Source organism: Sinocyclocheilus anshuiensis, unplaced genomic scaffold, assembly GCF_001515605.1.
Source record: "Sinocyclocheilus anshuiensis isolate Anshui unplaced genomic scaffold, SAMN03320099.WGS_v1.1 scaffold766, whole genome shotgun sequence".
NCBI lineage: Eukaryota > Metazoa > Chordata > Actinopteri > Cypriniformes > Cyprinidae > Sinocyclocheilus > Sinocyclocheilus anshuiensis.
Genome location: NW_015546060.1, coordinates 1,167,870 through 1,189,626, shown reverse-complemented (window position 1 = coordinate 1,189,626; position 21,757 = coordinate 1,167,870). Strand labels below are relative to the sequence as shown.

The 21,757-nt window shown below is 37.4% G+C and overlaps 1 protein-coding gene across 1 annotated transcript in view; it reads left to right on the top strand.

Annotated features, from left to right (window-relative positions):
- Positions 1 to 21,352: 21,352 nt before the first annotated feature.
- LOC107699432 (receptor-type tyrosine-protein phosphatase C-like) overlaps positions 21,353 to 21,757 on the top strand; it is a 34,228-nt gene continuing 33,823 nt past the window's right edge. The window contains exons 1-2 of the mRNA XM_016500687.1: positions 21,353 to 21,514; positions 21,603 to 21,697. Of these exons, the coding sequence (XP_016356173.1) occupies positions 21,643 to 21,697 (55 nt within the window). The 5' untranslated portion in view covers positions 21,353 to 21,514; positions 21,603 to 21,642. The remainder of the gene's footprint in view (positions 21,515 to 21,602; positions 21,698 to 21,757) is intronic.

Genomic DNA, 21,757 nt, shown 5'->3' with positions numbered 1-21,757 from the left:
GCTCCCTTGAAACTGGCAGAACAACGAAAACAAACTTAAGTAAACATCACAATTGATATCGGGCTTGTTGTTTCCTCCTCTTGTAAGCTGCTGTCTTTACCCAGACTGGTCTGGTGTCGATATTAGTTGTAAAAAAGGCTTCTGGCGAGTTCTTTTTTTATTTGTTGTCTGTGTACAGTGTACGTTTTGCTATTAGAAAACAGTTGAAGGTATCCATCTAGTGGCGGTACAGTCTAACTGCACTCCATTGACTGCAAGAGATCTGAATGGATGCTTCTTTGTTGTAGTGCTCACATATTGCTAAACAACAGGCATTGCTAGACAGTTTATACAGTGGAATTGAAGGGCTTAAAGTCTTTTGTTTCAGTCATGGAATACCTGAAAAATATCAGGAATATGTAAGATATTTTTAATATCAGTGTTTTCTATCCCTAGAACAGTAATGGGGATTTTGTCATTATTTTTAATATGCCATTTTTGCTATTTTGACACATTCAACAAATGTAAAAAAGTTTAGGGATTTTTTTGTTTTTAAGAAATGAATACTTTCCAAAAAAGGACTTATTTAACAAAAAAATACACTAAAACAACATGGCCCCATTTTTATTATGGTTTTATCTAAAAAATAAAAAAAAGAATTATATATGTGTATATATATGTGTGTGTATATATATATATATATATATATATATATGTATATGTATGTAAAGATCAATAAGAATCAATTTTAAATATAAATAACATTTCACAGTCTAAGTTTTTTTTTGTTTTTTTTTTAAGAAATTAATATTTTTATTCAGGATGCATTAAAATTAATCTAAATTGACAGTAAAGACATTTTAAATTTCAAATCAGCATATTAGAATGATTTCTGAAGGATCATGTGACACTGAAGACTGGAGTAATGATGCTGAAAATTCAGCTTTGATCACAAGAATAAATTACATTTTATAATATATTAAAAGAAAACTGTGCTTTTTAAATTGCAAAAAATATTTCAAAATATTACTGCTTTTACTGTATTTTTGATCAAATACTTAACCTCAAACTTAACTGTAGCGTGTTTTGTAGCTACACACTTTGAAAATATTTATTGGCTCTCAAGCCAACTTATGACTGAATCATTCTTTTGAAGAAAAAAAAGTCATGTTTTTTTCAGTGAATTGGTTGATTTAGTTCTCAAATCTGTGTGAATGATTCATTAGCATATTGTCCTGAATCAAAATCGCTCATGAGTAGCTGGAATGGTGATGAAAATATGCTTATTTTGTGGTAGCATATGTTTTGTAATGTCCAACAATTGCATCAGTGAGTCTCCAGAAATTGAGATTTTACTTAGGCGTCCACAAAACATGTTCCAAAGCAGTGTAGACCTGTTATTGAACAATATGCTAGTTGTTACCCGCTGATCCGTTGTACACTTTGTTGGCAGACTGCACAGACACTGAGAGATGTCACTACAGAAGCCCAACTGACTCAGATGTTTTTACCTTTTGCACCAAGGCCAAATATATTCTCTTTCCTTAAGATCCAGGTGCTTGGTTCAGCTCTCTATATCTGTCTGTTGCCAGAGGGACCAGCACTTGTAACATGTCCCTTCTGCATTGGCAGCAGATTCAGCTGCTGGCAGCATTTTCATAGATTTTTTTTGCCTGTATTTCGGCAAGAAAAACGTGCCGTTTCTCTTTAGGTCTGGTTCTTGAGGCGAGTTTCACCTTGTTCTTGGTGTTTGAAGTGGCCGGGAAGCTGACACTTTATTGGCCAATTGTGTGGTCAGCAGAGAGTGACAGTCTTTGAGCCAAACTTTGTCCAAGTTTGGAGTTGTGAGTGCAGATGGGACAACAAATAAGTCATAGTTGGGGCAAAAAAAAAAAAAACAAGTAGGCAGAATCCGGGTTCCTCACTGTTCGTTTCCCCTGTGGACATGCATGGAGGAAAATAGCTAGAGCATCTCAGGATTTTTTTTTTCTTTATTGAAAGGATTTGTGCTTTGAAACATGAAATATCAATAGCATGCAGGTTTGAAATAGCTTGTGGCGCATGCTTGGCAACTTTAAACCAATTAGTTTGTGAGGGGAATAGAATTATCAAGGGATGATCTCCAAACATTCACCATTCAAACCGTTGCTCTTTTTTTTATTTGAAAAGTTTTCTCCAAAATGCTGTATCTGGCAATATCTTAGAACTGCGGTTTCTAAGGAAAAAAGAACAACAGCGAGTAAACTCTGCCTTATGTATTGTTAATGATTCTGTTTTTACTTTCCTTTTGTTCTTTATTGGGTCATTCTACAAAACGCGTTCCCTCATATACATGCATGTAAAAAATGACTTCAGCGATGAATATCTGATTCCAGCTTTTACTTTATCACTGTAGACATTTTCTACACAAGTCAACAAAACATAACATTTTGTCTTTAACACATATATATTTTTATATTTTGGTTGACAGACTGAAGGACTTGGAGTTATTTGTCAACAATTTTACCATTTTATTTTATTTTACTTATTTATTTATTTATTTTATTTTTTTTTACTGTGTCAGAATGTAATTATCATCCTTGAAAACTTTGCTTTCTGAAACAAGCAAGTCTACTTTTTTGATGCTTTATCTTATGTTTTGTCATGTTTTTAGTTTGGAAATATTCGTAACGTCAACTCTGTTACTGTTTTTATATATAGTAAACAAGTGATGATATTTCTACAAATATACACTTTTTTTAAGGACATTGAAGTTTCACCACAAGACTTGTAATGTTAAATTAAACAAAAAATGTCAACCCTGTTACTGTCAACCCTTTTATCTTTTTGAAGTTATGCTTAAACATATATTAGAATTTGATTATTTATCTTGAGATGACAATGCAATGTATTAACATTTAATCACATTATTTTTTTGACAATGTTTAAAATCATACGTTTTATGTTTAAAATCATGTTAAAACAACCATTAAAACCTCCATTTACTTACATGACAGTAATCTATGAGCTGACATTTGTAGGCATACTACACACATATGCATAGACAGTGTTGTTGTCCATGTACTCTTATGTATTATGCATGTCTTTTTTTTTTCTTTTTTTTCCCCAGAGGAAGCATTGGGAAATATATGGACATCTGTGGTAAACCTTAGCAAAGTAAAAAAAAAAGGCTACCCTCTAAGTGGGACCCATAAACATTTAAATCAGGGGTGTCAAACTCAATTCCTGGAGGGCCGGAGCTTTCAGGCTTATTTGAAAATGATGTGATATGTGTGTTGGAGCAGGGCTGGAACAAAACTCTGCAGGGCTCCGGCCCTCCAGGAATTGAGTTTGACACCCCTGATTTAAATGGCATCTCCTGGTATATTTAGCCCATGTTGCCCGTCCAAAAAAGCATCTCTAGAAACTTTTGGGGTTTTTGTTAACTAACTATTGGAAGCAAATGCTAGGTTGAGGTTTCAAAAGAAATCTGATCCAGAGAGTGTCTTTACAGGTGGTTTTTACCCACAGCTGCTTTGAATTCTGAAGCCTTTCCAACCAAAATGTCACATCCCATCCTGTTGCCTCCCTCCATCAAGCTGTGAATGAGAAAAAAAAAAGTAAATCGACTTGCTTGCGTAAGCATGAAAAGAGAGAATGTTTGCCATTATTTTCTTCTGGAGTGTAACGTAATTAAAATCATTCTGAGTCTGAAAAAATAATTAACAAGAGATGGACAGGGCTCATCTTGTAAGCTGTATGTAAATTGTAATGGTGGAGCATTGATATGTGTTTTTTTTTTCTTTTTATGCACATCCCATCCTGTTGCCCCCCCCCATAAAGCTGTGAATGAGAAAAAAAAAGTAAATCGACTTGCTTGCGTAAGCATGAAAAGAGAGAATGTTTGCCATTATTTTCTTCTGGAGTGTAACGTAATTAAAATCATTCTGAGTCTGAAAAAATAATTAACAAGAGATGGACAGGGCTCATCTTGTAAGCTGTATGTAAATTGTAATGGTGGAGCATTGATATGTGTTTTTTTTTTCTTTTTATGCAAATGAAGTCTGCAATGCATTAACTGATCATACTGGTTTGGTTATTAGGATTTTGTCATTTCATTCAGGTTTATGGTACTTTTTTGAATGATTGAAGTAATGGTTTTTATTTTATCCGACCGCACTCACAAATGAAAATTTAAAAGTAATGTTCATTTTCACACATCTTTTTGTTTTAGGCATAGTTTTTGTCTTTTGATGAATATATGCTTTAAATGTAGTGTTATTGTAATATTGTGTTGTCGCATTTGTTCATTTATGTTAATTTCACTGTTTTACTGACTATAATGTATCTAACTTTAGAAAAAAAAAGTGCAAAATTAACATGAAAATTAAAAAGTTATTATTGATTTCCATGTGTCAAGGTAAGTTTTCCATAAATAGTCACTTTTGTTTGCATTTGTTTACTTTATCAAAAAACTGAAATAATTTTTAATCACTTTGTTTTCTTTCTTTAAGGACTTTAATCATTTGCATTTATGTTGATTTCTGAATTAAGTAGTCTTGTCTGGATAAGATCGAACTTCGTTAAAAAAATAAGCTTGTAACAACCAAGAAGTTATGTAGAATTATTCTGCAGAACTTGTTTTCTTTTCATTTTTACAGCTTGTAATGCAAAGAGGTAAGTTTATAGTTTGTGTGTTGCCATGTCATAAACATGTCAGATGTGATAATGTGATATTCTCGTTTCAAGTGTTATTACACTGACATGAGTTCTGCTCCCATTGGAAAGCTTGTTTTTTCTTGCATATTCATACAGAAACTCATTTAATTCAGTGCATTTCATCATGGTCTCATATCCTCTGGAATGGCAAAGCACTCCTGGATGCCAACCGCTACAACTGAATTCTTTAAACTCTGTTCGCCTACGCATTAGAGCCCTTTGGACTCGGGCTCCCACTGTTTTCCAGTGCTGTAATGTGCAGGTCCCTAGTAAATCAAAAACGCTACCAGATGCAGGCGTCCTCTGAGCTTTGCCTCCCCAACCTCACTGAATGAAATGCTCTGTTTTGGGGCCTTGATTTACGTGGCGAGCGTGCAACCACAGGCATTCCTGCATGAACCTGTGGCCTCGCTGCACGCTGAAGCAAAAGCCCGCGTCTGCCTGTACGTTCCCACGCTTTCCTCTGTACTGTCTGCCAGCGGAGGCTGTACCACTGGTCTCCAGTCATTACGAGAAGAAAGACGGGCTGCGATGCAGGGAAGGCTGGAATTGTCGGCAGAGTCGCCGCCGAGATGCTTTTCATTGGCTGATGACCTTGTGAGTCCTCCGTTGAGAAGAATACAGCTTTGAAATCACGTTCAAAGTGGTTTGGAGTTGACGGCAACACAGCTGGAGATAGCTGAAGTTTGCACCGACAATGTTTCTTAGAACAAAATTACTTTGTATGTACTCCATCACAAGCAACTGCAAAATACTCTATATATATTTAGAGATGAAACATCTGTTTTGGACGAATTTCTTTGCCCAGGGAGAATGCTGGGAGCGAGCTGTTGTCGGCTCTATTTGTTGACAGCTTTTAATACAAGAGAAGACATCCTGTGTTTTAAAAGTAGTTTGCTCTGACAGCAACGAAACAACAAAGTGGCATGACCTGTAAAAACACCTCGTTTTTCTCTTCTAAATGAAAAGTGTGTCATATCGAGGCATGAGGGTGGGGGGCATCATGGCGGACTACTCTTGACACTGGCTTCTATCAGAGGGAGTGCTTTAAAAATAGGTTTAGCCCCACCTCCATGTTGCAGGGCCAAAAAAAGTATGAGGATGCCGGCCTGGAGTTTTGCCGGCGATAAACAAGCAGACAGCATTCATTTTGAGGGAAAACGGCAAGGGGGGAACAGTTGCGGGAGGATGGAGCTGCCTTTTCCTGACAAACGGCTCGGCGTGTTCTTTTTTTCCCAAACAACACCTGTCATACTGTTGCTGTAAAGTCCAATTAACACAGTCATCCTAGTTGCCCTCCTTCCCTCCCCCGCATCCTCTCTACCTGTTCTTGTCAGCCAGAGCTCAGGCTTTGTCTCTAGACCAGCCCACCAGGAATAAGGATAACAATAATGTGCTGGATCTTCAATGCAGTCGGTGATCAGTGAAGAATTTGTGAAGAGTCATTGTCGGGTAAAATGCCATTGAAAATCTGTCAAAAATAAGTTTCTTTGTATCAGTCGATTGTTATTGTATTTGCTTATAAAATCACTTTATTCTTTAACATAATTGTTAATAATTGTTCTGGGGGCATTTTATGAAAATAAGAGTGTCCAAAATATAGAAAATACAATTTTTTTTTTTTTTTTTTAAACGTGCCAAGTTCTATACATGTTGATTTCTAATGTTTGTTTTCATACTACTTTCAAGAAAATGTGAAATTCCTATGTATAATTATAGTGATGTACAATTTCCAGGATATCATTGCCTGTTTTGAATCTTTTTATATTTTGTTTTATTTTTGTGTTTATATAGATATTCTGGTAACATTTGATTTTACAGTACATGTACTTACAGTGTACTTACCTAAGAAAGTACTGGGTAGTATAAGATACCTACATGGGTTAAGGTTAGGCTTAGGGGTAGGTTCAGGGTTAGTACCTAGTTATTACCCATTTAATATAATTGCTATGATATATGTACATAGTACGTACATGTGGAACAGGACTGTAAAATAAAGCACTACTAATATTTTTATCCTGCAAGTTGCTTGCATCACGTGTTTGATTTGACAGAAATTTTTAAAATGTAACAATTTAGCAATTTTGTCTAAATATTTGTGTTTTAGGAATTTAAAAGATACTACTAAAGTAACTACAGACTGCTAGTATTACACCTGCATTATGATGTAAGGGAAGTTTAATCACTTTGATCATTTTTTTTTACTTAATTGTAAGGTAAATGTATATAAAACACCTGTAGTGTATAAAGGTACAGCAAGTTAACACACTGATTTTCAACTAAAATTTGTATCACTCTTTATGACATTTTGAGGTGTTGAGTGTGAAATGCATGTAATATGCATTTATGCAAATACATGAACATGGAAATTATTCCTTGAATTCATTTAAAGGCCAGCATTTGCATACAGAGTCATAATTACCTATTTACAACTTAGGTCCCAATGAGCATACTGAATGTGAATATTTCTCGCAATGGTCCACCAACCCCCTTTCCAATTAAGTATGCCGCATGAAATCGCTTCCACCGCAACAGAACCCCGGACTCTCCCTGTGTTTGTCTGAAATGATCCAGAGAGTTAAAAGTTTGAGGCGAGGCACCAGAATTGACTCTCAGCGCCTAACCTTTCCGACAATTTCCCCTGTGTGCATGCGAGAACGGGTAAAAAGTTGCCCTGATTAGTTTACAGTTTGCTCAAAAATCAGCATAATAAAGCATTTGACTAGGATGAAGAGATCAAACATCCTCTGCTTGTTTACGATCGCTCTGCAGAGATGCCACGTCGCCTCCTCTCTGACCCTGAGGCACGGAGTCACTTAATGCACTGCGTTTCCATCCTGAGCTCCCATTTCGCCGGCAACCAGCAGTGCAGGAGTTCCCGATGGAGGCCGGATAGAGCGCAGCCCCTCCAGGCAGTCCTGGGGTGCAGTTACCCCCGGCATGTGTCTCTGCATGGTAATGAAGATGGGATGCACCACCATGAAGTAGATGGAGGAGCAAGGCTACTCACCAAGGACTGACCCGTGGTTCAGAGGACAGGAGACTGGCGCAGTGGGAGAGCCCCTTCGCTCGCTGATCAGAGGAACTGCGCCTTGGATGCGACGCTGAAGGCAACTCTGAGAGAGAAGAAAAAAAAAACTGATTAGATGTTGCTGTCGTCGCCCATGCAGCTAGCTGGAAAGCCTTTTTCTTATTCTGGGGCTTGTTTGTTTCTTGCCCCCTCTGAGCCTTTTGTCATCCTCAGACAGCGACGAATGCAAGTTCTCTGTGGTGTGGGGCTTTGCTCGTAATTAGCTGAAAGTTCTCAGAGACTTGACAGGAAGAAAGTGTGGTAGAAGCTCAGAGTGTTCGCTTGTTTATCGTTTCCTCTTTTTTGCCCCAAAATCTTTCTCTGAAAAAATCAAAAACACTTTCGCTCCAAGACTTTAAGACTGAATTTAAACTCTTTATTTCATCTGGAGCGTAGAGTTTTATGGTTAGTTACAGTATCAAAAGTGTATAAACTGAGCAGTCCTTTTTGGTCGAGAAAACAAACTTTTCTCACAAGAAGTTTTGGTGCACAACTCCATACGTTTGATTGCGGCAGTATTTCCTGCATTTCACACAGTTTACATGCAAAACAAAGTCGATAGGATAGCACAGGGACATCATTTATAAATTCTGAAGTGTCTACATCTCTCATTATCTGCTTCTTCGGTTATACAAAGATCTCGAGTTGTCAGATGTGTTCATCCCGTCTGAAGTTTGTACAGAATTAACAAGTAAAATAAACTGAGCTTTTTTTTTTATCATTGGTCTTTGGATATGAACCAAGTCTTTGCCCTGTAACTAAACTTGATTGCTTTTATTAGATGATATTCTCAAGTGATGCAATATGCTGGTCTTTATGAGTCTATCCTAAAGTGCCCAGTGAGGAATAAACTTATTTTCCCTGAATCCAGATCCTGAAGGCAAAAGTGAAGGGCAAGGGTAAGTTTTAACTCCTCTACGGCCACTTTAAGCAGCTTAATGTCAAAATAACAACATTCATCCAGTCTCATGCCTAATAACACAAGGGAATGTCAACATGCACTATTTGTACAAGAATTCTGACACTTCCAAAACTAAGGGCTCTAATACTGCTTAAATAGGCACTGGTGTTAAACTTCCTTACACTTGTGCTGTTACAGAACAGACTACCCAGGGTCTAGAAGGTGCTTCAGGCATGTACATCAAGAGAAGAAGGGGCAGACCTCACTGTGAATGTGTGATATTATGGCCAGGCTTGCCTACCAATAGAGGCCGGCCCGTACCCCGACAGTGCAACCTCCCGGCACAAAGGATGGGCCTGCCGCAGCTTTCCAGCCCCATTAGCACCCGAGCGTCAAGGCAAAGCTCCAGAACCTCATTCATTATTCATCGGTGCGCAGGCAGAGGCCCTGATAAATTCTCGCTTTAAGTGACAATGAGTGACAGAGCCTGGGATTTTTTATGGCCATCCCCTCCCTGCCGCCAGTGGCGCGCTGGCCAAAGGTCCAGCCTGATCCTCCGCTAATGACCAGTATGATGTATGTGCAGCGATGCGTAGGCTGACACCGATGCTCTACCGTCCCGCTCCCCCAGTCCCACACCGGGGGTAAGCTCCATCCCATCCCGGGAGCTCACCAGGCCACAGAAACTCCTCATTAGCTGGGACGCACAGGGTTAACCTGGAGGGAAGGTGATAAGGTAAGGGGATGGAGGGTGAAAGTGGGGTTTTGGTCGTGCTGGTGGGACAGTCATCTAATTTTACATTTTGCCATGGGATTGCAATGCACCCTCACATAGACCACCTACCCTCACTTTCGGTGGAATTTAAGTCCCTAATAAGTCCCAACAACTGTTTAAAATGCCATTTATGGTTCAGAAATGCATGACCTTGTACAAGTAGACAACATTTAACATCTCAGTGTGGATATGTAGTTAGTACTGTCATTGTTTTTCTGTGGATTTCTGTAGAAATTTCTCGGTATCTGTAACAATACGGTGAGTATTGATTTGCTCAGGGTTTGGTATTGAAACTTCAAAGGCATTTCAACATTTTATTCTATTTTAACTTTCAGCTGGAGAAGGGGAGGGGTCCTTAGCCTCTGTTTGTATCTGTACGTCTCCAGTGATATCGATTGAATTGGATTTTAACCCCTCTTCTTTGCTGAAGACAAATGCTTTCAGTGGAACAAAGGCTGCATACTGTGTGTGGCTAGCTTTTTAGAGCCAAATCTCTGGGGTGCAGCCAATGTATCTTTAAAAAAAAAAGCTATTTCTCGGGCGAATGCTTTGCCATTCCAAGTTTCTGATGTAGTCCTTGCTTCTTATGATTGTCCTTATTGTAATGTTGTTAAATAGGTGTTTTAATATGTGAACTTGTTTCTAGTGTATTTAATTGGGAAAATACTCAAGGCCAGACAATAAAAAAACGTTAGGTTATAAGGTGTTTTTATTATGAGATACGAAAGTTACATTAAATGTGATGTAGTTTTTTTTCCGTGTAAGAAGAATTTCTATTTCTTAGTTTCATGTGCAAATCAAGCTGATGATATAAGCTAATGTATGTTTGCTTTAGCCATGACAAAGAACAAACACATTAGTTTATTCTAGTCTTTAGCAGCAGCTCATTAGGTCGGTGTCTCGGTTTCATCTCTGATATGTCTTCCAGTCAAGAGAATTCTATTACCAAATCCCTCGGGCAGCCAGGGAATGTTCTCCCGGTACCTCACTTATTTTGTTAGCACTAGTGTCTTACTCTACTGATTAGTAAGCTAACAAACAATTTTAATAAAACAAGCACGTTCAAAGAACTGGGAAAGGCTGCCATCAAGTAATTTCATCATCTTGATTCTGATTGGTTGACGAACATTCCAAGGTTCTTGCCTAATCTGACACTAAAAATTTCTAGTGATCAGTGGAAGGTGTATGAATTACTTGCAATAGAAAAAGTAAAAATAATGTGTGTATGTGGTACTGTGTGCTTGCTTTTGACTGACACGTTCCACCTTTACTTGAGAGAGAAATGGGGAAGAACTGAATGAGTAGAGCTGCCTTGTCAGAAGATATAGAAGATGAATACCTCTGGAGAGTCCGCTAGCATACCTGCTTTTGCTGTTTGGTCAGGAATATTATAGTGCAGCCCAGGAAAGCGCAATAGTATGTATATATTTAAAAATAGATGTATACATCAAAGTGCATTCAAGATGTTTGGAATCCCTTGTGGCATATTCTTTGCCTCTCATTCTTTTTCACATTCAATAGCTCTTTCTCCATTTCTTTGGTAATAGAAGAGCTAGAAGTTGATGTCTGAATGCTTTGTTGCATTGGCGCATCTTGATTAGTGTCGCACATGAATAAGGTTTGCTGTTGTGCAGGGAGTGGACATGAATGTATCCTTTGATCTGGAATTTTAATGACCACCTTTAGTGTTCAAATGATTTTCCAAGGTATGCCGACAATGAGGTACTCTTGGTTTCCATGTCCGACTGGTCAGCTATGTTTGTCCTATTCATCTGTAGCGCTTATGGTTCTGCCACCATAAGCTACAGCTGTGTTAATGTTGTACAGAGGAACTCTCAAGCTGATTGGACATTTCTTGGCCCTCAAAACTGTGCCATGGCTACCTCCTTAGAAATTTCAACTCATTTTAGAGATACACAAGACTCGATGCTCTGTGCTGATGAGATTCTCATTCCCTTGGGAACCAGTAGCTACACAATGTCAGTGCTATCTACCTATCTATCTATCTATCTATCTATCTATCTATCTAAATATGAACAATAGCATTTTTTCAACACAATACTAGATGTTCAAAAGCTGTAGCTGTAGTTTTCCCCCATCCTGTCATCAAATCAACACATTTTCCTTTATCAGCTGTTGGTATTTACCACCTACCTATTTGTGTACATGAAGTGTAATTTACCCATGTTAAAATGTTTAAGCAGGTCTGTATACATAATGACACTTTGACAGGTCTGTGGTGGTTTTTATCGGTTTCATGGCATGTAGCCAGTCAGAGGACAAAAGAAGGTGTTTTAATGGCTCTTTATCATCATCTCCACCCTGATGAGAAACAGTGAAAGTTCATATTTATAATGTCACATTTATAGCCCTCTGACTGTGTGTGTGCAGGTGGAACAGGATAAAGACAAGCACATCACACACAGCCCTGTGCCCTCTGGTGCATCATGGGAGAGGAGAGGGGCTTCAGGGCGCAACTCCATCGCTTTAGGCTGTCCTTGTTAGGAAGCTGTCAATCAAAAAGAAGACCTGGCGAACTTGCCTCACCATGCTGTAACCTTCGGGAAGAGAGAGATCGAGGAATATATATAATATATATTTCCTGAAGAAGCTGATTTAAGCTCAGACCTGCTGCACTAAAAATCAGAGGCCTCAAGATGGGAAAATGTGGCTGATGACCCTTTTAAAAGGCGGATGAGGGGGTTCATGCAGATATGTAAAAAAAACACAGGTCACCCTCAGTGGCAAAGAGGCAAAATTAGACATCGACACAGTCATGGATGCACACTGCCATCCAGTGGTGGAGGGCTAGAACTTCACTATAATTTCTTATACCTGGTATTAGGCATTTTGGAGGGAAGTGTCTCACATTATTTTGACTACATCACGTTCTGCGTTCATGTTTTATTGCAGTTGATGGAATGCAAAATAATAAGCTGTTAAGTTGCAGATAAGTAAGAAGTTAGAAAGTCATACTAAAGAGCTTTTATATGTATATATGTATGTGCTTAAAAATGCACGTAACCGCAAAGTTTAAAACGCTTGTTTTGTTGATTGACAGGTGAGTAGGCGGTCTTTTAATGCATGGGACGTATCAAGACAGATACCGTCTACAAATGCAATAGTCAGATGCGTTTTTGAATGCCTCATATAGCCTATATAGTTATTATTACATTAAATTATTGCATATATTTGACATTTACATTTATGCATTTAGCAGGCGCTTTTATCCAAAGCGACTTACAGTGCATTCAGGCTATACATTTTTTTTTTTTTTTACCAGTTTGTAAAAAAAAAAATAATAATAATAAAAAAAAAATGTGGGTATTTGACCAGTGCATGATTATTTTTGGAGTGCATAGAAGCATTTATTGCCTTAGGCGATATTTGCAGGGTAGTTTATATGGATTTTGTTTTCCTTTTCTACCTTTTTTCGTTTTCGTTGTTGAATTGTTGAATTTTCGTTTCTCTCTGTTCTGCAAACAACTACAACCGCGAGGTGGTGTCACGTGCCATCGCAGATCGCTCGCAATGGACGTAAATACCAGGGCTGCGTTCAGCCCCGACAAAACGGTGCAAAACGTTTTTTAAACGGCAAGAGTTGCAACTATGGCAGCTGAGAATGCCATTCTTTGTGTTCTTTTTGAAGAATTTTCGTAATTTTTTATACCGTGAAATCGGTATAAATACTTTAATTTTTGAATACTGCAAAATACGCTCGATGTTACAGTCACTACCCTTGCCCTCCAGAATAAAAGAGAACATCCCAATCAAATGAAGGGATTTGTGCAAACTGTGGTTCCTAATTATTGTGATCCAACATTTGCCTCGCATTTCAGGATGAAAAGACAAACATTTTTAAGGTGAAGGATAATCCACCTCTTACCTCCGAGACTGTGTTATGATTTATATGACCTTATTATTTTTTATTGTATTAGGCTTATCATTATTGCTGATCACTGTTGTTGTGCTATGTTATTGTAATATTTACCTATAATCAGAGGAGTAGGCCTATAGAAAAGTTTATGAAAGTGTCACTCCACAATACAATAGCAAAATATATAAATATGTATAGTACATTTTTGTTACATTAATCAGTATTCAGCACACCTTCCTAAGGAAAGGATATGGACCAGAAGACATTGCAATTACTAAATGATATTTAGACAGACTTAAAGAAGTTCCAGATCTATACATGTGCTCTTGTTATTTCAGTTATTTTGCCTTTAATGTAAATAAACATGTGCAAACAATATACTTGCTCTTGTGAATTTATTTTGATGTTAGGATTGCATTGTGGGAGCTGTCTCTTTAATACCGCGTGGTTTATATACATGTTGCTGCTGATTGGGCTGACATTTTTGACACACCCACCAAACAAGAGAAAAAAAAATTAAAACCCCGATGCACACCGTTTCCAGGAAACATGTCGTTCAAACCGGAAACCGTAGCAAAACGTTGCGCACCAGTTTGAGCTTGAACTTGCCCCAGGTGTGAACATGTTGTCATAAACCTACCTGATGGGGTTTAAAAAAAATATATATATTTTTTACAAATGCGCTGAAAATGTCATCGACATAGTTGGAAACAGCTGTCCACATGCAGGAACTTTTGTTCTTACTAAACGATTTCTTGTGCAAGGAAGTGAAACAGCTCCTGTCCTCACGTCACCGTCCGTGTTCTTGTAAACGAACGAAACTTGAGCTTCTTTAAAAAAAAAAAAAACCCCCAGTGAATGCAAATCAGCGTCCAGACATTTTTAACACCAATAATGGTGCAAAAATTGAAGGAAACTTCACACACGGTATATCTCACGTTCACATCTATTTCCTCATTTCTGTGAACTTCATTCTTCTTGAGAAGGCCCATTTTGCTTTGCATCAAATAGCTAATGTTAAATAACACATGATTTACTATACCATGAGAAACTAATTTCACACCTGAGCAATTTATATTCACAGTAATTTGGTGAATTAATTTTGTATATAGTTGTTTTGAATACTTAGTGCTTTATTGCCCTTAATATTAAAGGAATGTTCTGGGTTTGATACATGTTGGACTGGGTGTTACAAACAGTAAAATATAAGTTCATAACGTGGTTCAGATCAAATGTTTATAATAAAACGGGTATTAGCAGTTTTTGCTAAGACTAGCATCACTATCACTACTACTAATTCTTATGGAAAGGGGTTTTCCTGTTGTTTATATTATTGTTTGATCTCATTTTGGTGGAAAAATCGCACTATGCATAAAAACAAAAATACAATATTAAATTCAACTCGACCATTAGCCTACTAATTTAAGAAACTAACATTTCATTGACTCTCTCCCACATTAAGATGTGGTATTAATAGTAAGTAAAATAAAAATACATAACTTCCTTAAAGACTTTGGCTTTGCAATGTATAATAAAGTAGGCTATATTAATATAGTACAAAAATATCTTTTGTTAGTTGTTTTGCTGTTTCTCCATTCACCACGAAGGGAGCCTGGAAAAGGTTGAAGATCCCAGTTTTAAGAGATTAGGATTTTATGTTTGATAAAAAGTGTTTTATAGTCTGTGAGAATGTCATATTACATCCTTTGAAAAGGGTTTTCTGCATTTCTGTTGTGTCATCTTGGTGCTCAGGTTGTGCAGGCGCCCCAGTGTGTTTCACGTCCTGCCGTGACCTCCATTCTTCACATGACCTCATAATGATGCCAGCTGCATTGTCAGGAACCTCCAGACGTCTTTGGTAGGTAAGAAATGAAGCATGCATTAAATAAAAGATCTCACAACATAAAGATGTCCTCATATGGAATCATTGCCCGAGGGAACAAGTAGCTGTTTAAGATAACGTCTGAGCATTTTCACTTTCTACGGTGTAAATCCAGAGATTTCACCATTGCGAAGGAGAGCAAAGAGGAAGAGGGCATGGTTTGTGTAATTTTGTGGTGCGGCGTTCCTCTGGCCTGTTCATACTGCAGCTGCAGCACGCTTAGGCCACGCCTCTTCAATTTCACATACTTAAATGCTTGGTAGTTTAAAAATAGAGATTTCATCAGCCGCTGTCACGCCACTGATCCTAGGATGTTCGTGCTTTCTTCAAATAGATTGACAATAATAACCAAGCTGGTGTGCTGTAGACCATCAGCTGACCATGACATACAAGGGGGAAATGGTTATATAGTTTTAACATCACTGATAATTAATTTCCCATATTTATACTGCACACTAAATGTATATACGTCTGATTGAAAGTGACGTGACATGTGGCCAAGTATGGTGACCCATACTAGGAATTAGTGCTCTGCATTTATCCCATCCTAAGTGCACACACACAGCAGTGAACACACACACACACTGTGAACACACACCCGGAGCAGTGGGCAGCCATTTATGCTGCGGCGCCCGGGGAGCAGTTGGGGGTTCGGTGCCTTGCTCAAGGGCACTTCAGTCGTGGTATTGAAGGTGGAGAGAGTGCTGTACATTCACTCCCCCCACCTACAATCCCTGCCGGTACGAGACTCGAACCCACAAACTTTGGGTTACGAGTCCGACTCTCTAACCATTAGGCCACGACTTCCCCCAAGTCATAGTACGCTAATTTTGATGCATGCTACTATATCTGAGTAGGTGCTACACTTGATGAGGAACAAACTTTGTGACTGTAAAAAAACAAAAAAAAGTACATTCCATAAAGTATAAATGAAATTTGTACGTACCTCACGGGCATGTTGTGTACTTCAAATCTTAAAAGTATTTTTCTAAAAACTGCACTTCCAGATAAAGTAATATTAATGAAAAAAAGGGCTTAAGTACACTTTAAAAAATGTCAAATTAAAGTTTTACTTTAAAGTACATTTTAAATCATTAATATAATAATTTTTCCGTATCCTTTAAAGAATTGCACTGTATGTTGATGTGTTGGCTAACATACTAAAGCACATGTAAAGTACTTTATTTTAAGTGTAGTGTGTTATTCAATATTACATCTAAAGTTCATATATTTTAAATGTACTAAATTGCTACCTCATCCACAAATGTGCAATTACAAATATATTTAAATACCTGGTATATAAGCTTCAATAGAAATTACATTTAAGTATATTTTAGTTTGCAGTAAATGCTTGTCAGTAAATTCAATAGAGGTAATTATGAAATTACATATGAAAATGTACTTGTGTGGGCCAAAAAAAAAAAAAAAGACTCAGAAGTTCAGGTTAATTGTATTAAATATTAATACATTTTAATTGAATTGTAATTAAAGGGATAGTTCACCCAAAAATGAAAATGTTGTCATTATTTACTCACCCTCATGTCGTTCCAAACCTGTAAGACCTCCGTTCATCTTCGGAACACAAATTAAGATATTTTTGATGGAATCTGAGAGCTCTTTTTCAACAATTCGTCTCCTCCGCGTCACCCTAGCACCATTTTGGAGAATATCCACTGAACGTAAATTGCGTATGCTGTTTTGTGTCAGCTGCGCCACGCCGATACGTTGTTTTTGTTCAAATCAAAGCGTAAACGACGTAAACAGCTTATCCGCGTGACGCAGCTGACACAAAACAGCATACGCAATTATTCTCGTAGCTTTGTAAAATTACGGTTGAACCCCTGATGTCACATGGACTATTTTACCGATGTCCTTGCTAAATTTCTGGACGTTGATCGTGTAAGGACCCTTGCTGTCTATGGGAGGGTCAGAGAGCTCTCAGATTTCATCAAAAATATCTTAATTTGTGTTCCGAAGATGAACGGAGGTCTTGTGGATTTGGAACAACATGAGGGTGAGTAATTAAATGACAGAATTTTCATTTTTGGGTGAACTATCCCTTTAACAAGTATCTGAAAGCATTACATTCAGGTCACACGGGATATTCTTTCAAAGTATATTATTATTTGAATAATACATACTCTTTTTATAAGTATGTTAAAGTATACTTCTGTTTAACAACGGTTGGCACACTATTTTCAGCATACTATGATTTAGGCCACATTAACCTTAATCTCGTATACCATACGGCCCAGAATTGGGATGCAGCCATCAGTAGCACACAGCACTATGCCCCTGAGATGTTTATGCAAGCAGGCGGTACAGCATCGTGTGGACCAGTGCCAGACAGCCACGAAACATGAGAAATATGATTGCAAGTGCAACAAAGATTTCTTTCAGGTCAGAGGGCTGGTTTTGTCCTGAAGCTGTCGCTCGAAAGGTGCTGGAGAAGGTCGAAAAGGTCGGAGAAAAACAGGGAACGTAACCAGCAGGGTTAATTAGTACATGTGTAGTTATTTTCTGTCCACACACAGGTAACAGCTTTCAACCCCAGTCAGACTGAATACACCCATCAAATCTGCATTTTGATCAAACGGTACTTAGCTTAACGTAATTTGTGCTAGCCTAGAATCTCATTTATTTAAAAAGTGAATATTAAGATTATTTCTGTCAACAAGGTACTTAAACGAAAGACTAAATAGTCTAGATAATAAAATATAGTTCATAATGTTGTACAGATAAAATCGCTATACTAAACCATTAGCTGTGCTTGCTAAGGCTAGTCTCACTATTATATTGCAATATGAGGTTAAAGATTTGAACTAAACTTTGTTGAGTAACTCATTCCACAATAATATAAATGTCATTCATTCATTCATTCACATTGTTTGCATCAGACATAAATGATACCTCAAATCTTGCAGCTAGTCGAGTAGAAATGCTAATACTTAGCATATTAGCTAATGATAAAATGGCTAGAAAACCAAACAGCAACATGATTAACACTGTGCAGATGTTTTAATGAATTCCGTTTACGCATTTATTGTCCAATTTAGGACCCTAAAGTGATTCCATTGGCTACAAAAACTTTTAATGTGAACATCAGTGCCTGCTTTAAAATCTAAAAAATGGTTCCACATCTGAAATGTTATTGACAATGTCTTATATGTATTAGTATATAACCAAAGCTATAGACTCTATAGACTGTGAAATGAAACATTTCTCATTCTTTATTTATTTAGATACTAGCATATGTTTTGCATACTGTTTGTTATACTATCATACTGCTAGCTGACTAGCCTATTAGCTTAGCCTGTAGAGCATCCAAATAACCTATTTTTTATTTAAAAAGGAATTCTTATAACAATTTGAGTGTTATATTTTTATCCATATTATTTGTATTTGTTTCGTCAGGCATTAAGAGTGTATCTCCTCGTGGAATGAATGGCACGGGGGATCTAAATCTCCACAACGCTAGCGAGTTTTGCCCATTCAACCAGTCAAATTTTCTTCCGAAATGTAAAAATATACTTTTGGTTTATTGTTAAATACACAACTAGTCAAAAATCAAGTGATGACGTTCAAGTTGCTGGAATATGTTGCTGTATCCCTGCTGGGGAAAATAAAAAACAGCTAAAACCAGCCTGGTTGGCTGGTCTTAGCTGGTTTAAGCTGGTTTTAGCTGGTCTCCTAGCCTGGCTGAGTTGATCAAACTAGTGTCCCAGCCTGGCCAAGCTGGTTTTGGCTTGTTGGTCAGCTGGTCTCCCATCCTGACCAGCTAATGAAATGGTCAAAACCCATCTAAAACCAGCCTGTAAACCAGCTATGACCAGGCTGGAAGACTTGTTTATTTCAGGAGGGTCATCAGGCATTAAGTTTGGTTATATCTCTTTGTGGAATAAACTACACGGGGGACACATTTCTCACATTTCTTCTGAATTGTAGTTTGGTTTATTGTTGAATACACAATCAGTCAAAAATCAAATGACAGCGTTGAGGTAACTTGAGTATGTTACGGTAACGTGACACTTTTACATTGATTTTAGCAAGTACACTTGTTGTGGATTGACGGGTACCCTTTTTAAGACTTCAAACTGCAGTTGTCTGGCTGAGTTGATCAAACTAGTGTCCCAGCCTGGCCAAGCTGGTTTTGGCTTGTTGGTCAGCTGGTCTCCCATCCTGACCAGCTAATGAAATGGTCAAAACCCATCTAAAACCAGCCTGTAAACCAGCTATGACCAGGCTGGAAGACTTGTTTATTTCAGGAGGGTCATCAGGCATTAAGTTTGGTTATATCTCTTTGTGGAATAAACTACACGGGGGACACATTTCTCACATTTCTTCTGAATTGTAGTTTGGTTTATTGTTGAATACACAATCAGTCAAAAATCAAATGACAGCGCTGAGGTAACTTGAGTATGTTACGGTAACGTGACACTTTTAAATTGATTTTAGCAAGTACACTTGTTGTGGATTGACGGGTACCTTTTTTAAGACTTCAAACTGCAGTTGTAGAATTACTCATCAGCAATAGAAGTTTGTACCAGTGTGGGTGGAGTTTATGTGTTTGATTGTGTATTTGCTTGTGCAAAATTGCAAATGTGCTTTGAGTGAGAGAACAGACTTCAGGAAGTGGTTGATTACCCTTTGAGATCACCACCTACTAATTTATTGTAATGTCTGTTTGAGCTTTTATACCTTGTTTTACACTTACACTAAAACTTAGCATGGTTTTATTTTTCATTTTAGCCAGTTTTGATGCATCTAATGTGATGAAACCATTTAAAAACCTGAACCTCATCAAAGCGGATATATTTAGCCCATCAACATTCACACTAATACTTGGTATCATCGCCACAGGTTTCGGCAGGAAGTTCATTTTATAGACTCCGGCACGCATCTTCTTTTTACAGAAAAAGCGGAAAAATTATTAATTTAACTTACAGTTTCCCTTAAAGTGCTAAAGAGAAGTAAAGAAAAGAGGAATTCACATTTGCATATACTTTTGATTCACTATATTTTAATACACAAGGGTCTATAAGAACTCTTTGAATTCTCATCTCGTACAATCAGTCTCTTTGAATTCTCTTCATTGATGATTGATATTTGAAGTTCGTAACTATCTTACTCTGTTATCTGTGTTCATACAGTCATAGGTTGTCACTTTGAGTTTTCATCTTTGCACGCCTCTCTCTGTGCTACTTCCTCAAACAGGCGGGAAACCAAAAAAAGAGAGGAGAGAAAAAAAATAAGAACAAGCAAGGAAGTGGTATCTTGCAGCGCTGCCTACATGCAGAGTAGCTTGGAAAGTGAGGAATAGTCAAGAAGCATTTATGTAAATTGAGGATGAAAAATTAATATCATAATGTTTTACGAAACCGTTTTAGTGTGTACATGAGCCATGTTTAATTCATAAATGTCACTTAGACAATCAGATATTAGATTGGTTTGGTCATATTAAACAGGCATATTCAGCACATAGAAGATAATCATATCATACTTAAAATACAATATATGGAAATGTACATTAGCAACGTTTATACTATTATGCTTAAGTGATGGGGTACAGAGCCAAACCCTTTGGCCATGATTGTATTCCCAATATGGCTTCCAGTAACATATTGATTTTAAAAAAATTGTATAAAACCATAGAAGTCACAGCAAGTGACAGCAAAATATTAAGAAATTTTGAACATTCTTTCTTCTTCCCCTGTAGAAGATGGCCTGTTCTGGTACATTATGTACACTACGGTTATTAGTGTATATATACATACACACATACATACAAAAATGTATTTATTTCTATTTATGTATTATTTTATTTTATTTTATTTTATTTTTATCTGTTTTATTTTTTTTGTTCCAGTCCTTGAATTAGACTTCAAATAGTGCTGATATTTATCGAAATAATATTTTGCCCGGCTAATGTGGGTGATGTTTTGATCCATGTGCTGTAACACTTTCTGTGTATTTGACATTTGATTTGAAATGTTCACACATTAAACTGGAGGTGATTTTAGTTTTAAATGTGCATCTTCTGAAGGTGTGGCACTCACTATAGATGCAGGTCGTCGAAAGAAAAAAAAGCAAAAATGAGATCATTTTCTCTCATTTCCCATTTGAAAGACATGACACAGTAGAAGGCGAGAGATGTGTGGCGTAGATGAAAAAGCAACTTCCTGTTAAGAAAGGGCCTTAACTCAAAGCTGAAGGAGAGAGTGTCTCTGACACTGCTCTGCTGTCTCTAGACCCCAAAAAAAACTGCTTAAGGATTTTTTTAAAGGTGAAAACTCACCAGCAACAGAACCGACTGATTAGACGCATGAGAACACGTAAGATTACATGAAAACAGAGCAAGAGAGACCAAAAAGCCATTACGCTTTCTGATGGTTAACCCAGATCTGTGTCTGTTTCAAATAGGACATATGGTGTCTTAGAAGCAGCGTTTGAACCTTTGGATATGGCAAGATTTTTTGCGCTAGGACCCTTGATTTTGGTCCTATGCTTGGCCTTATGTAAGTACAAATTAAAAAAAATTTTTTTTTTTATATATATATATATTTACAGGCGAATTT